The sequence below is a fragment of the Cyprinus carpio genome, chromosome A16 (genome assembly GCF_018340385.1).
Source record: "Cyprinus carpio isolate SPL01 chromosome A16, ASM1834038v1, whole genome shotgun sequence".
NCBI classification, from domain to species: Eukaryota; Metazoa; Chordata; class Actinopteri; order Cypriniformes; family Cyprinidae; genus Cyprinus; species Cyprinus carpio.
The window spans coordinates 19,909,187-19,926,144 of record NC_056587.1 but is presented as its reverse complement, the minus strand read 5'-3'; the positions used below and the strand labels follow the sequence as shown (position 1 = coordinate 19,926,144).

At 35.1% G+C, this 16,958-nt stretch overlaps 1 protein-coding gene across 3 annotated transcripts in view; it reads left to right on the top strand.

Annotated features, from left to right (window-relative positions):
- The window catches only part of csmd3a (CUB and Sushi multiple domains 3a), a 227,044-nt gene that overhangs the window by 99,277 nt on the left and 110,809 nt on the right, over positions 1-16,958 (top strand). For all 3 annotated transcript variants that reach the window (XM_042773196.1, XM_042773197.1, XM_042773195.1), the window contains exons 24-30: positions 1,296-1,487; positions 7,810-7,936; positions 9,382-9,584; positions 10,787-10,978; positions 11,528-11,666; positions 15,706-15,893; positions 16,210-16,404. In XM_042773196.1, coding sequence (XP_042629130.1) covers positions 1,296-1,487; positions 7,810-7,936; positions 9,382-9,584; positions 10,787-10,978; positions 11,528-11,666; positions 15,706-15,893; positions 16,210-16,404 — 1,236 coding nt within the window. The remainder of the gene's footprint in view (positions 1-1,295; positions 1,488-7,809; positions 7,937-9,381; positions 9,585-10,786; positions 10,979-11,527; positions 11,667-15,705; positions 15,894-16,209; positions 16,405-16,958) is intronic.

Genomic DNA, 16,958 nt, shown 5'->3' with positions numbered 1-16,958 from the left:
TCGGTCTGCTGGGAGAGTAACTCCTGGTGGGCTTGGATTGTGATTCTTTCACCCACACCTAGTTTTAATGAATTAATTAGCTGTATCTTTCTCTCATTAAGATCTGATCAGGATTAAACGGTTGGAATGATATTATTTGTGCTCCTGTTCACTGTAATTGTATATGACATAGGAAATACACAGAAAATTGTGTTTGCTTGTAAAATTTAATTGTACAAATCAAAAAGGAGAGAGTGGGAACTTCATTTGGAGGCTCGGGGACAATTTTGCAGCCCTGCAATTCAGTTGATTTTAGAGGTTAACTTTGTTGAAATGATTGATATGGTTGTTATGAAGCAGAAAAACTATTTAGAAGTCCTTTCAAATTTTATTTTCACACATTACAAAAGTATCTGAGCACCCCTTTTGATTAATAGGTTTTGCTATTGTAGCTTTGCACATATAGTACCGCTGGTTTTTATGAATGAGCAAATTCCTACATCCTTGTTCCAACATCTAGTGGAAAACCATTCCAGAAGAGTGGACATTTTTATCCAGTAGCAGTAGGGAGGACCAACTTCATATTAATACCCATGGTTTTGAAATTAAATACTCAGCAAGCATGTATGGATGCGCATGTTTCTTGTCTCATACTCTGTTTTGAACTCCAGCAGCTTGGTGCATTTCCACACCTTGCTGGGTGGTCTCTAAAATATCAGCGGCATGTTTCTTCAACCATGGCCACATTATCACACACAAACCTAAATAAATTAGAGAGTGTCTAAAAGTGCATGACTAATGTTAACGTTTAGACATAAATGTTCTTAGAACACACATTTCAGTTTGTGTGTGATAATATATACATTGAGTATTTAGGATATATCCTAAATACTCGATGTATATATTTTTAAGTTTAGTGTTATATTTTTACTTATACATTTATCTCATTGAAAACCAAGTGCAATAACTTTTGAATAAATCGTAATAGTTGCAAAATTGCTGTGTGTGATGGAAATTATGTCAGTTTAATTTGTGTAAAAGAGTGTAATTATTTTTTGTTCCAAAAAATATTAATTTGCAAAATATTTATCTTAACTTGAAGTATTAAAATAACTAAAACTAAATAAAATAAAACTCATAAATACTGAGTAATAAAAACTATATATAAAATATAAACATTTAAAAGTAAAAAGGAGAGGAAAATGGGTGATGAATAATGAAAATGAAGATGTTTCCAAGCAAGAAGTTTTAATCCGTTATCATGAAATCATTAAAAACACCCACTGATTTTCCTTTCACTTGCTTTTCTCCTCCAGGTTTTGAACTTTCTCATTGTGACGAACCTGGTGTGCCTCAATTTGGATCCAAAATCAGTGACCAAGGCCACTTTGCTGGCAGCGTGGTCACATATCACTGTGATCCTGGCTACAGTCTCCATGGCAGCAGCATATTGAGATGTATGACTGGCGAGAGACGGACGTGGGACCACCCGCTCCCCTCATGCATAGGTAATCCATTGCAACCCTTCACATGCAGCAGGATGAGACGTCGGCTGTGTTCGAAATATCTTACTACCATAATTATCTGCAGTATAAATAAAACAAAAATGCATTTTCTTTCACATATTATTTAAAAATAGCATGCACTGTAATTTATATACAGTACTCAATAAGTAGTAAGCTAGTAAGTTTTGTTCCAAACACAGCCACTGCATGTGTGTATTTGATCCTGAGCATTTGTCCTTACATGGATTCTACTTAATTGCACATGCAGCTGTGTCCGTTGTGTGACTACAAATACCTCACAGGTTTTTGTTGTGAATAATGGATCTACTAGAATCTGTCAGGCGCCTTGCACCGGCGCTGGAATGGCAGCTCTGTGTTTGATGTGTTTACAGCCTGATTTCAGTCCCTCTCCATCTTACACATTTTACCCAATTAAACTTTGATCCTGATGCACTGTGAAGATTAACGTAATTGTTGTTTTTGTCACCTTGTATGGCTGCTTCATGTTAACACAAGACTTTAATTTTTTCTGAATTTGAGTACTTTCTTTTATGCCAGTTTAATATAGAGACAACTTGGTTATGCTTTACAGTTGGGCTCAGTTCATTAACATTAGTTGCATTAGGTATTCTCAACTAACAATTTTTAAGGATTTTTCATTCAATTCAATTCAAGTTTATTTGAATAGCGCTTTCCATGATGCAAATCGTTGCAAAGCAGCTTTACAGAAAGTTAAAGTTTCTACATTATGTTTAGTTCATAATAATGCTTTGCAAACTTTTTATTTTACAAATGTAAATGTATTACGTAGCACACACAAATACGTACTGTATATTAAAATAAAAATAAATTAATAAAAAATTTATTATATTAAAATGTATTTAATTTTTAATTTCTATATGATTCAAGATATAGATTATAAATGCATTGTTTAGTGTTAACTTGTAAATCTTGTACAATATAAAAATTAGAAATGAACAAGTAAACACACACACACACGCAAATGAATTATTAAAATTGCATAAAAATTAAATGAATATGATTTAAAGAAATTCATTTTTAAAAAAATAGTTTCTTCATGATTCAAGATATTGATTATAAATTCAAAGTCATTTCAGAGCTGCAGCAAGTAATTTTAAATTAGTAATAAACATGAATTATGCACCAGGAATGTATATTAATATAAATATGTTGCATTATTGATTTCTTGTTAACATGCAATAATCTGCAGTGTCTCCTGCTTGCTTGGTCATATGAGAACAACAAAACTTAGCTTAGCAATGCTAGCTTAGATGTTTACTGGTGGTTTTATATTTTGCCATTCAAGGATTAATTTGCATTGTTAATCAGAGATTGGATCATTGCTCAAATCCTGAGTTTAATGTGCTTATAAGAGCTTGTACTGTTAATGACTAAATAATCTTTTGCTCACGTAGCCTTGAGATTTATACAGTGCAAAAAAAAAAAAAAATGTGTAAATGGCTTTTGAGTACATAGTCATTTAGAGAGTGAATATTTATAATTACCATGTTGAAAAGACCAGCATATGTGGTGTTTTGGACGCTGTTTGCTGCTTCCCAGAATGGGATGTTGTCCAGGATGGCGATTTGGCCACCAGCTGCATAATTATAGACAACTGAGATGCTCAAAATTTTTAACCTTCTAATCGCATTACTTTACTATTTACAGCATCTGCATGCTCCTCCACTAGTTTAACTAGCAAGGCATTAGCAAGTTAAAGCATATTGTTTGCTGGTTATCAGTATAAGTATGTCTTGGGCACTTTCATACTCATTAAGCATGGCTATATGGGCTGCTTTACTCTGTCAACATTATTTTATTCCTATATAAATTCCCAGTTATCTAACAGGTTGTTTTTATGACCCCAAATTAATTGAGAAAACACATGGATTATTTATAATTTCAAAAATTAATTTGTCATGCTGCATGACCATTTGATCAACAAAAAAGTCAAACGAGTTATAATGCATAAAAACTAGCAATTTCGAGTTTATATCTCAATTCTGAGAGAAGTCAGAATTGCATTTTTATATATTAATTTTGAAAAATAATATAAGCTCAGAAATGTGAAAAAAAGGGAAAAAAAAGTCAGAATTGTGAGATGTACATTCGGAATTTAGAGAAAAAAGGCAGAATTTTTATTTATTTATTTGTTTATCCCGTGGTGGAAACAGGCTTCTATTGATAGTTTTCATGTCACAACCTTATAGGAATACCCACCTGGAGGGCAAAACAAAGCTTTTTACGCAGATTGCATAATTAGGGCCCTATGATTTCCGTGATGCAGAAAATGCAAACGGAATCGCGGAATCCAGTTATAAAAATAGAATTCACAGTTTAACGTGGAATGTCACGGAATTTGTCAAATCTTGAATGAATTAATCAAAAGTAGGTCATTATACTTAAATCAAATCGCGATATGGACTAGTATCTATAAATATTAAGCTGCAAAAGTCGATTTAAATATGAATCCTGCATGTTCTGTGTGTCTATTTATGAATGGCGCAGACGCGCGTTTTCATGTAGCTAAACTTACTCACATAATGCGCACACCTGATGCTCGCGGTGATTTCAGCGTCTGTTGTCTCACTAAATGGGGATGTAAACACATGAACAACATCTCCAGAACTGCTCTGAGAATAATTTCAGGAGCATTTGACCGTTTGATTTGAGTAAAACTAGCGTCATATCACATACACAGAACTGTAAAGGTATTCACGGCAACCCGTCAAAATAAAAGTCTGGATTGATTTGAAGACATTTTTCAGTAGAATATACATAGCATACTACTACTAAAATGAAACAAATATTATTTTTTAAGGAATAATCACACAACATTTCTTACATGTTTTAATTTTAATAGTAAAGTTTGCTTAATTTTCAGTGATTAAAAGATAAATGAAATTAATTTATGCCTTCATTTAATAACTAGAAAAATGTAAGTGCACACAGAATTTCTGAGAAAAAAAAAAATCATAAGGCTACTTTAAGAAAAAAAAAGAATAAGTTAAGTTGTTTTATGCATTTAAATAATTAGACATGCTAAAACACAATTTGGTAACAAAAGAATATGGTGAGAAAAAGGGCTCCATACATAGAGCCCTAAACATGTAATTTTTGTTAAACTTTTAATAAATGTTTCATGATTTTAATTAATTAGACTTGCTTTTTGATTAATAAAAATTTAAATTAACTATTAAAAAGGAGTCACGAAAAATTAAAACTGAAAAAAAAAAAAAAAACGAATCCAGAAAAATTTAAACGGAAAAAAATGAATTAAAAAAAAAAAAAAAAAAAAACGGAATTTAGGAAAAAATAAAACGGATTTCATAGGGCCCTACATAATGTAATAAAACGCAGATATTAAAAGGCGAAATTCAGAAAAAACATTATTGATTGTTTATTTTGTACAGGCAAGCATATGAACCAAGAATATAAACACAATGTGCAAAGTTTCACATTAAATGGTTTCACATAGAAAACCATTATATGAAAAACACTGAACTATTAAGCGGATTGCATTCATGCCTCATCTGCTTGCTTATGTAAACGATGCACCATTAATATGGTGAATACTGAATTTGATCTTTTAAAATTACTGTTTTAAATATATTAAGACATTTTAAGTGTTTTTACAATGTTTTGTTGCACTGTTTAATGATTTAAATATTGGTGAGGGTGCTTAATATGGATTGAAAATGTCCAAAACCTGCATTTTGTTCACATACCTTTGTTTTATTCTTTTGAGAGTTGATCTAAATACTTCCAGCTGGGAAACAGATGGAAAATTGAGAGGCTTGTGCTGCAGTTCTATGGATGTTTTGCCCTCCAAGTCTTCAAGTCGGTCACGTGACTGAAAGCTATGAATAGTGAACAGAGTGACTTTGCTGGTCTACTAGCCAAATGTCTCTAACCAGCATAAACCGGCCTGGAATATGTGCCATATTTGTTTTTGTTTTTTCAGCAGGGAATTGTTTTCGTTTCTTTTTCTTTGTTTCCAAATCCGTCACTTGCAAATTTCCATATCACTAAAGATGCTACCACAGCTACCTATGCAGTCAGTACAGGTAGATCACAATGTTTTCAGAACAAAGCCTCTGTCTCAAAGCACTTCAATCCCAGGCAAACTATAAAATAACTGCACGTAAGTTAATTGGGCTCATAGAGTTGTCAGTATTTATGGTAGTCCAGCATATACTTGCCTTTTGTATGATGAAACTGATGAAGAACAGAGCAGTCAGAATGAAGTAGCTGTGCTCTTTGTAGACGGTATCCGGTGAGCAGATGCTGGAAGCTTGCCTCAAGGGTCTGCTTGCTCTTATGACAGCGCCTTGGGAATTTAGACATCAAAATGGTGCACATTGAGGCTGTGCTAAATATTTCATGCAAAAGCTAGCTGATAAATGCCTCACTTTATACAGCTATTTTTTCTCTTCACAAAACAGATCACATGCAGTTATAAAGTGCAATATACAATATTAATTTTGCTAAGGTGTTTTTTTTCTCCATAACTAAGCAGGTAATTGTTGACCAAATGGTTTGCTTTTGCTGTTATTTCAACCCTCATGTCCTATCTAGATTTTTAGAGACTGCATGTCTGAAAATAACAGTAGTATTTCAGGCAAGCACAAGTTGATATCATAATTCCATGGTTTATGAGTGGTTGCCATGGTATCGCTATGTTGTTGCTGAGGTCTTCTGTTGCTTGACTGGTTGCTAGGGTGTGGCTCGGTGGTTGATGGGGTGTTCTGAGTTGCAAGGATATGGCTGGGGGTTGCTAGGGTGTTCTAATGTGCTTGAATTGTTGCTAGGATGTGGCTAAGGGTTGCTAAGGTGTTCCTATTTGCTTGAATGGTTGCTAGGGTGTGGCTAGGTGATTGATGATGTCTTCTGAGTTGCTAGGGTGTGGCTTGTTAGATAATTTTAAGAAAAAATAGTTTGTTCACTTTTAGGCTGCATTATTTTACTTTCATTATTCAGGCTTTATTGGCAATGTTGGTCTGTTAGTGGGTAGCTGAGAAATAGCACACTTCACAACATTCACTGTTACATATATCATATAATCTCAGTCTCTGGTACCCTTCCAAAAGGTACTAATATGTTCACTTTACCAAACTATACTTTTCAGAGTACTAATATGTACCATTTAGGGGTACATAAGGTACAACGATGTAACTTTTATCGTTTAGGTCATTGCTCTCATCTTTGTACATTTTTTTCTGAGAGTGTAGAAACTCAAGGGTGGGCTTTTGGGACTTGTAGCGTTTTAAGAAAAAAATTGTTTGTGTATTTTTTAAGTTTTTATCATTTGACATTTAATATCCAATATTAATCAGAGCATTGATATGAAAACATTATGCATATAGGAAAACATATATTTTTAGGTGCTATTAACTGGTTTCATATTTTCACAGTTTATAATCATGCAGTAAGACAAATTAATTTCAGAAGAATTGCAAAAATATTGACTGTTTCCAAACTCTCCACCCACTCTACCATAGGTTGAACAAATGCACATGATTGGTTGATTCAAAATGTTGCTCTACGCTTGTGGTGCTCAAGCAAAAAGTCCAATGTTTTGATATTGCCACCGAGTCACTGTTTACACTTTTCAGGGCAATCAAGCTATGAATGGTTTACTTAGTTGACTCTGCAAATTGAACTTGAATATATGAAAGTATTTAAAAAAGAGAGACGCACTCTAGCTCTAAAGAGGCCATTGAAAAGATATAAGACATAATAATCTCCAGGGGCCAGCTTTCTATTTCTTGAGTGTCCATCTGAGGCGTCTCTGCGTTCATTACATGACCATTGTAATGTCAGCAGTTTCTTTGTCACAAGGAAGCCTGTTTGATCATAAGATGAGCGTTGCTCCGGCTGATCCATAATGCGCTACAGAAACAAGTGCTTTAATGAGCAATGTAGTGCAGATATTGTGTCTGAGACCACTGTAATGAATATGATAATACTTCCTTTTTTGTGATATATGCAGCGGTCCACAGCTTTTCATGCAAGACCAAGCTCATAAATAACGTGGACAGAGATTTAACATTTAATTAATGCCATGCACAAGCAACATAGTTAAAAGCGGTGTCTCGTGCATGCATAATTACGGCCCATTGTTGCATGGCCACTTTGGGATTGTGAGGGGGTGGCGTGGTCGTTTCAGATCCAGCAACAGAGATTCCAGTGGCCTGAGTCTGTGCAGAGCTCATTAACTGCAGAAAGAAAGCTCTGACCAAATACATCTTCTTCGTGGGTGGGAGTTGACAGCGCAATAACTTCTTGTTTTGATCTGTTGTAGCGGAGTGTGGGGGAAGTTTTAAAGGTGAGTCATCCGGACGGATACTGTCTCCCGGATACCCGTTCCCATATGACAACAACCTCCGTTGCACATGGACCATCGAGGTGGACTCCGGAAACACTGTCAGGTGACTGATTATTAAGGTGGAAACGCAGCTCATTAAGTCACTTGTGAGAGAGATTAATTGATATTTTAGCCTGACGCATACTGTCAGTGCCTTAGTGATATTGAAGCACAAAGTGCTGAAAGCCATAATGGGTATTTAGAGAGCTGGTTAAAGGCATTCATTGAAATTGCATAGGAGAGAGTCAAACTTATTAATGTTAAACAGATTGCATTGACCCTGACCTCAAGTGAAGTATATCTACCTCTACATGTTGGAAAATGTAATCTTATTTCGTTATGATTAAGGTCTTTGAAGTGTTTACGGTGCTGCATGAGGGAAACACTTACTCAGTAAATAAATTATTGAACGTCTGCTTGAAATCATCCCATTACTTAATGTTAGTTAATGCATTAACTTAATAATGCATTAACTTAACATTAGTTAATACGTTAGTAAATACAAATACAACTTTTAGATGTTAGGTCATGTAAGCTCAGGTCCAGTAAAGTGTGTAATTTTTGGCCATACCAGCAACAACAAATCAGCAGAATAATAACATTTTTCAAACAGTCGTATGAGCTTCTTTTATGGTACTTTTATTTATTTTATTTTTATTTTTTTGTAATTTTTTTGTAGATAGCAATAGAAATGTTGCCTCGACAACTAAATGAAATGTGAAGTTGAAGTTCTAAAATTACTAAAACTAAAATAAAATAAGGCAAACCTAAATATAAATATCAAAAATTAATAAAAATGACAAAAACATAACAAAATTACTTAGAATTGAAACTGAAAATAAAAATAAATATATTTCAACATATTAATAAATAATAAAACAGAAATATTCAAATATTCAAATATGAAGAAACACTTAATATATACATGTATACATAAAGACATATAAATTATCTGTTGATTTGGTGATGTTAGTGTAGCCAAAAATGACACGTTTAACTTTAACAGATACAACTTGTTATTTTAATAATGCATTTATGTACTTTAGAAGTATTTTCTTAGTTAGTTCATGTTAAAGGGATAGTTCACCCAAGAATGAAAATTCTAAATTTCTCTCTTCTGTTGAACACAAAAGAATATATTTTAAAGAATGTTGGTAACCAAACAGTTGCTGGTCCCCAATGACTTCCATAGTATGGAAGAGAAAAAAGAATGTATGGAAGTCAATGGGGACCAGTTCGGTTACCAAATTTCTTACCAATATCCTATTTTATGTTCAACAGAAGAAAGAAACTCATACAGGTTTGTAACAACTTGAGGGTGAGTAAATGATGGCAGAATTTTCATTTTTGGTTGAACTATCCATTTAACAAATGTTAACCAATGGAATCTTATTATGAAGTGTTACCTAATTATTTATTTGATTAGATTAAGTGTGGGTATTCCAGTCTATGTAAGTGAGTGTGAATCAGGCTTTATTTTATTTTATTTTTTATTTTTTATTTTTTTAGTCTGCAGTTCTTGGCATTTGACACAGAGGCATCACATGATATCCTGAAGGTTTGGGACGGGCATCCGGAAAACGAGATGGCCCTGAAGGAAGTGAGTGGTTCTCTGTTACCCGACGGTGTTCACAGCACTCTTAACGTGGTCACCATCCAGTTCGAGACGGACTTCTACATTAGCAAATCCGGATTTGCCATTGATTTCTCAAGTAAGTACATTTCTTTAAAACCAGAGAGTTTCACAGTACACAGTTCTAGTATTGAGTAAAAAAAAGTTCAACCTAATGAAGCCTTAACGGTGATAAATAGTGAAACATTTTATATCATGTTCTAAACTATTAATTTTATAATGGTGTGTGTCATGATTATAGTCGCATGCGCTGGAAATTAGAGTTTGATTAATCTTTTATGAATCATTCCAAACCCTTAATTTTAATGAATCGATTCAAAACTTTGATTTGATTTTATTACATTGGTTTTCATATATAAAAAAATAGTGTAATAGTTAAAATTAAAATAACATACTTTATGATCATAAATGTGGCTGTTTATTTTTGTGAGCTTATATTGGTGCATATGAATAAAAAGAAAAAAATTGGGGTGGAATGAGATTTTTTGATGTTTTTGAAAGAAGTCTCTTATGCTGACAGTGGTTGCATTTATTTGATCAAAAATACAGTAAAACTGTAATATTGTGAAAAGTTTTCACAATTAAAAATATCTATATAATAATTTAATATATTTTGAAATGTATTTTATTCTTGTGATCAAAGCTAAATTTTCAGCATCGTTACTCCAGTCTTCGGTGTCACATGATCCTTCAGAAATGTGCTGATTTGCTGCTCAAGAACCATTTCTTATTATTATCAATCTTGAGAACAGTTGTGCAGCATTGAAATAGAAATCTTTTCTAACACTATACATATATTTACAGTCACTTTTGATTAAATTAATGCATCCTTGCTAAATGAAAGTATTAATTTCTTTCAACATAGAAACCCTCCCAAACTATTGAATGGTATTATATGTTCCTTAAGTTAATTTAGTAAAATATACTTTTTATTACATTTTACTTTTTGCACAAAACACTTTGAATTTAATTGCCTAAAAAGGAAGCTTGGCCAAAGTAATGGTTCCTCTGCCTGAAGAAAGTAAAAGCCTTTTCAAAGGAAGTAGAAAAACCCTGTATCCATTAGCGAGGGATTTTGCAGTCAAGCAGGACTGCTGTACTGTAGCTCAGATTTATTCCACACCTGTATTAGACAGTGTTCTGCTCAGCAGAGCCCCCAGTGAGCCATTGTTTGCTACCGAGGCCACGGAACCTCATTTCCGAGCGGGAAATGCTACCTCCTGCGGAGACATCCTGGTAAGTGAAAAGTGAGCACAGCTGGTCATCGTTCTCATTTTGCAGGTTCAGTGGCGACCGCCTGCAGGGACCCAGGGACGCCCATGAACGGCAGCCGCAGCGGAGAGGGCAAAGAGCCCGGCGACACTGTGACCTTCGCGTGTGATCCAGGCTACGACCTGCAAGGCGAGCCCAGGATCACCTGCATTCAGGTGGACAACAGATTCTACTGGCAGCCCAGTCCTCCTACATGTATCGGTGAGATTTATTCAATCTGCAGCTATGGCACCTGATGCCTATAAAATACGGGCGGCCTCTCATTTCCCACTTGTCAGCTCTGACGAAATGTCTAAAATAACTAGCAGAAATGATTCCAATCACCCTTTATAAAAGGCCTGAAATAATAAATCTCTTTGATGGAAATTTCTGATCACAGCGCTCAACAGTTCTGGGATGTGGGAAACTGGGGTGAAGACTTCCCATGATAAATGCTTCTAGGAAACTGCATTTATTTTCTGGATACCAGGAGTCTGTGAAACCCCTTTTTTAGGACATTTTAAAGGTCAATCTGGTTTAAAAGGCAGAGCAGGAGCTTTAGAACCATTTGAACGGTGGGGGGCGGGAACCTATCAGCTTTGCTCATGAATATTAATGGGGCGATCTGAATTTGACTCATAGCTAGTTATTGAATGATTTATTAGCCAAGATGGTCATTTACTTAAATGATATCTAGTCGTTTTGAAATAAAACAGCAGCGCTTGCACACTGTGGGAGGGAAAAATGTATATACTTTATAATCTCTTCCAGCTCCTTGTGGTGGAAACATTACTGGCTCATCTGGATTCATTCTGTCACCAAATTTCCCCCATCCGTACCCGCACAGCAAGGACTGTGATTGGTTCATCACAGTTCACCCTGATTACGTCATTTCCTTGGCATTTATCAGGTATGATCATTACCTTGAAGGACTAAATATTATTCTGAAAACAGGAAGAAAATTTTTTGTTGTCAAAAAATAAAAGGGAAAAAAAAGAAGAAACTTTTTAATGACTCTAAAAATCACCATCACCGAGATATTATTATAGGTTTTAATAATATTTTGAATTAATTTTTTGTTATATATATATATATATATATATTAATAGTTATTATATTAATATATTAATAGTTCTTGTTCCTTTTAAGTATATCTGTATATTTTTATTCATTTTTATTTGAGTTTTAGTTCTTTTAAAGGGGTCATATGACGTTGCTAAAAAGAACATTATTTGGTGTATTTGGTGTAATGTGTTTATGCGGTTTAGGGTTAAAAAAAAACACATTATTTTCCACATACTGTACATTATTGTTTCTCCTCTATGCCCCGTATTCTGAAACGTGTCGATTTTCAAAAGGCTTATCTCTCTGAAAAGCGAGGTGTGCTGTGATTGGCCAGCTATCCAGCGTGTTGTGATTGGCCAAATGCCTCAAGCGTGTGATGGAAATGTTACGCCTCTTAATATATTTGTGATGCCTTGTCCGGCCGGAGTGACAGGACAAAAACATAAACCCATTATAAACATAATATAAACATGATTTCTAGTCATGTTTTCTTTTGGAAGGCAAAAACAAAGTAGTTTAGCTTTCCCAACGGAACAATGTCACACACCACGGCGTTGAGTGAGCAGAGGCCGGAGGCCTAGAGTGAGCCGTGGCCGGCTTGAGTGAGCAGAGGCAGGCAGCATGAGGTGGATTCTACGAAGGAGCGTTCCTTGGTCTTGCAGCAACCACATGTGACGACCCGGGCTGGATTCCGCTTCGTCCACGGCAGGGCTGGACTGGGACAAAAAAATCGGCCCTGGCACTGGTGTGTGTATATATATATATAAATTATACTGACTCCAAGCTTTTGAATGGTATATGTAAAATGCCCGGTATGCCCGATTACCAGTCCAGCCCTGGAACACGGTGAAAGCCGATTCGGCGATCCACAGTGCAAAGTTGATGTATTTCCTCAGCGACCAGCACGGATCAGCTCCAGGCATTATGAAGCGGATATCGTCCTCTTTTGGAAGGCCAAACAAAGTAGTTTCGCTTTCACAGTGAAACACACAGCGTCTATACAAAAAGGTACGCCTTCTTTCTTTGCGTGAACATCTGGGCGGCGTTATGCAAATCTTCCCACATGCTGATGTAGATATATGGGGGCGTGTTAGAACGAGCCGTTTCAGGGGGACGTGGACGAGTGTTAATTTTTATAAAGATTATCTCTTTGGATTTGAGACTTTAGTCTTTGCAACTTTACAGATCTTCTTTATTCACCAAGAGCTTGTAACACTCCAAAGAGAAAGGAAAAATTGAAATCTCATCATATGACCCCTTTAATATATCAATTTAAACTATATGAAAAATAGAAATGTTGCCTTATTTCATTTCAAGTGCTTATTTCAAACTACCTAGACCCTTTGACTTTGTCCCACAAAAAAAAAAAAAATATCAAATTGAATTTTGAAAAGGTTAATCATAGAGATGTTTTCAAGTTGTTGTCAGCATGATGTGCATTTTTAATGTTTCTCTGAATAAATGATTACATTTGAACATATAAAATGAGTGTCACGTCACTGACCCATAGCTGGTTCCATCTTAGACTGTAAATTAGAATATGGTATCAGACTGTGATCTGTGCACAAAAAAAAAAAAAAAGTCAAATTAACACATGACTTACACTTGTGTTTTACAATCAGTGTAGTAACTGGAAAAAGATCTCTCATGATACATATTCTCTGAGAGGCCTGCAAGTCATCATTTGAAGTGACATTATTACAGTTTTTACAAATTTCTCTAAAAATTAAGGGCATATTGTTGGTGCATTACTGTTGCAGTCCCGGGACAATAAACAGCCGTCTTCTCTGTGCTGTATTTAATGTGAAGTGGAGCATTTTCTGACTACATTTTCCCAAAGCATCACTGTGTCATTTATGTGCATTTTCCACCCACATCCAGTTTCCACTTAATAACATTTCCCCCACCTGAAACATACAGAAAAGGCTCTTCAGTATATTTTCTGCCTCAGATGACCCAAAAGGTCTTTCAGGAAGATCACAGGCACAGGTTTTAACAGCCTCAACCAGGCACAGTGAAAACTGGATGGAGCTTGTGATGTTGTCAACAAGCACTTGATGAATTTCCATGTTTATAATAGGATGCTGCTTCATTCATACCTAAGAATGAAGTGAGTTTATGCTTAAAATAAGTTTATTTTTCTAATAAATAAATAAATAAATAAATAAATAAATAAATAAATAAATAAAATGTCTTGTTTTAAGCATAGATTTGCTTCATTTGGACATATTTTTCAGAAAACAAGACTTAAGGGCTGTTCACACCAAGAACGATAAATATATCTACAAATATAACGGTATTAGCGTCCACACCAGCGATCAATATCGACTGTTTATTCTAAGCGCACGCTCGTCTGTTGCTTTAAATTCTCAAGCTTGTGACAGATTGAATCTGATTGGCTGTCAATGTTTTTATAATTGTTCATCAGCTGGAAAAATTGTTCTGAAAGTGATTCCAACAATATTGTTTCTCTGTGCCTTTATCGTTATAGTTGTGGTGTGGACTCTGCTATTCTAGTTATCGTTCTTGGTGTGAACAGGGCTTAAATGGCTCAAGACATTTTGCTTCTTAAATAAATATATCTTCATTTAAGGAAGTTTAGATATTTTTACTGGAAAACAAGTGGGGAAAAAAAACATGATGTAAAATGACAAGACATTGAGTGTTGTTTTCTGAAAATTGTATTAGAATGAAGTGAATTTGTGCTTAAAATAAGAAAAAAATTATAATCTGCCCATGGGGTTAAAAAGTATTTTTTCTCTTTGAATTTTTTTTTTTAATTATTTATTTTTTTATATTTATATTTTTCTTGTTTTAAGCATAAACCCACTCGATTTTGATACATTTGTCAGAAGACGACTTAATCTCTAAGTCATTTTCCTTATTAAGTACATGTGTTCGATTTAAGAATCTTTAGATATTTGTACTGGAAAACAAGACAAAAATACTAAGAAATAAAGTCATTTTTTGCAGTGTAGAAATGATAATAGTGATTGCTGTAAAACATGACAATTTAACAAGCTTCCTTCTTGACATCACAAGCTCAATTCAGTTTTTGCTTCTCAGGTAAATGTAGCTTGATTTAAGAATATTTAGATATTTGTATTGGAAAACAAGTCAAAATACTGAGTAAGATTATTTATTTTATTTTTATTTTTTTGCAATGTATCCACCTTATTCTTCAAATTTCAAAGTAAGCCGTTTTCTGTGAATGTGGGAGACTTCCGGTTCTTTTGCAGCTGCAGGGAAATAACAAGAAGAAAAACAGTAAAAGTTAAAACTGTTTGAACTACAAACCAGTGTGTTCATAAAAAAGTTAATACATTAAAATAATATGGTAAAACACACCAGCTTGCAATATCAAGCAGCACAATGAGCTGTTTTGTACAGCAAAAAATAGCTTGAATCGAATGACACCGGAAACCAGACACACCTAAATTTACAAATGCTCTTTGTACGTGTACCTATACAAATGTACCTGCTCTTACGGGAAAAATAAGGTGGATACCAAGATTTAAAATTCTGCAGTAGTTCACCCAAAAAGCAAGATTTTTTAATTGCTTTTTGTTTTAAACCTGGATGCTGTTATTTTTGCCTTGGAACACAAAGGGAAAATGCACATAATGTACATAAAACACCATATCTACCATCAAAAGGTTTAAATGACCATGTGCTGTATTCCTCTTATAGTTTTCTAAAATCTCACTTTTTGATGCCTTTTTAATCATCCCTTATGTGTGCAATGATTTGCAATGACATGATGACAGTATTTTCATTTGAGGTTGAACTAATTCTTCAGGAGGAATAAATTGCTTAGAAAAAAAAGTCGATAGATCGCCATTTGCACTATGTTTTGGTCCTGTACTGTGTTTATCTTCTCTCAGTTTTAGCATTGAGCCCAACTATGACTTCTTGTACATCTATGATGGACCTCACAGCAACAGCGTTCTGATCGGCACATTTCAAGACAGCAAGTTGCCTGAAAAGGTCGAAAGCAGCTCCAACATCATGCACATTGCCTTCCGCAGCGATGGATCCGTGAGCTACACGGGCTTCCATCTGGAATACAAGGGTAATTGCTCTTTTGTTTCGGCCTGGTGGTTAAAGAGCCCGAAAGAGGCTGTTCTCTTACTGGATTTGTGCCCTTGAGCGATGCACTTATTGATTTTTATCGATTGAGGGCGAGTAAATGATGACAGAGTGTTCATATTTTGGTAAACGGCTCCTTTAGGATTGTCATGATATACAGTTTCAAGATGCTTGAGCGCAAACTGGAAAGTTTCAAAGGTTGACAGTGACTCAGCGCTTGGCAGTTTTATCCCTTCAGATCTTTTCATCTTCTACAGCTTTATCATACGCCATATGTCTTGTGTTCCTCTCCCGTATAGCTAAACTGCGTGAGGCTTGTTTTGACCCGGGCAGCGTGATGAATGGCACTCGGTTGGGTGGAGACTATAAGCTGGGCTCCACTGTGACCTTCCACTGTGATCCAGGCTACCAGCTCCAGGGTTATTCCAGTCTCACCTGTGTCATGGGCAGCACCAACAGACCCGAGTGGAACAGAGCTCTGCCCAGCTGCCAAGGTACGCTCACGTTCCCATCTTTATTGTGTCTGAATATGAGAAGAACATTCCCTTACTAACCCAAATACCTGCATGACGCTCTATTGTCGGAGCTGTGTGGGATATGTCTGTTCGCGTGTTTTATCCTTTTTTTTTCTTTTTTTTGTGAATGAAAGTGAGAATTTTACAGACCAACATGAGGGAGTTTACATGTACTCCAAAGCACTGATAACTTTTGAAAATAATAATTTGAAAAATATGTTTTGCAAAAAAAATATACCACATACTAGAAAACTGCCACGTATTAGACCGTGAATAAAATGTCAGAAAAGGGCTAAATTGAGGTGTGACAACCTTTTGCTAATAGACAAACATCATTTAAGGCATTTATGTGACCTTACACGTCGGCTGATTAGTTGTAATCACAGTAAGATGTTCATGTGAACTTTCAATGAGTGTCAACAAAATCCTGATAATAACTATCAAAAATCACCTCATTATAAGAGTCTGGTTTATGTTTAGATGCAAATCAAGAAACCCACAGAAACAAGAAGGTACAATTTTTCTTTATGGTG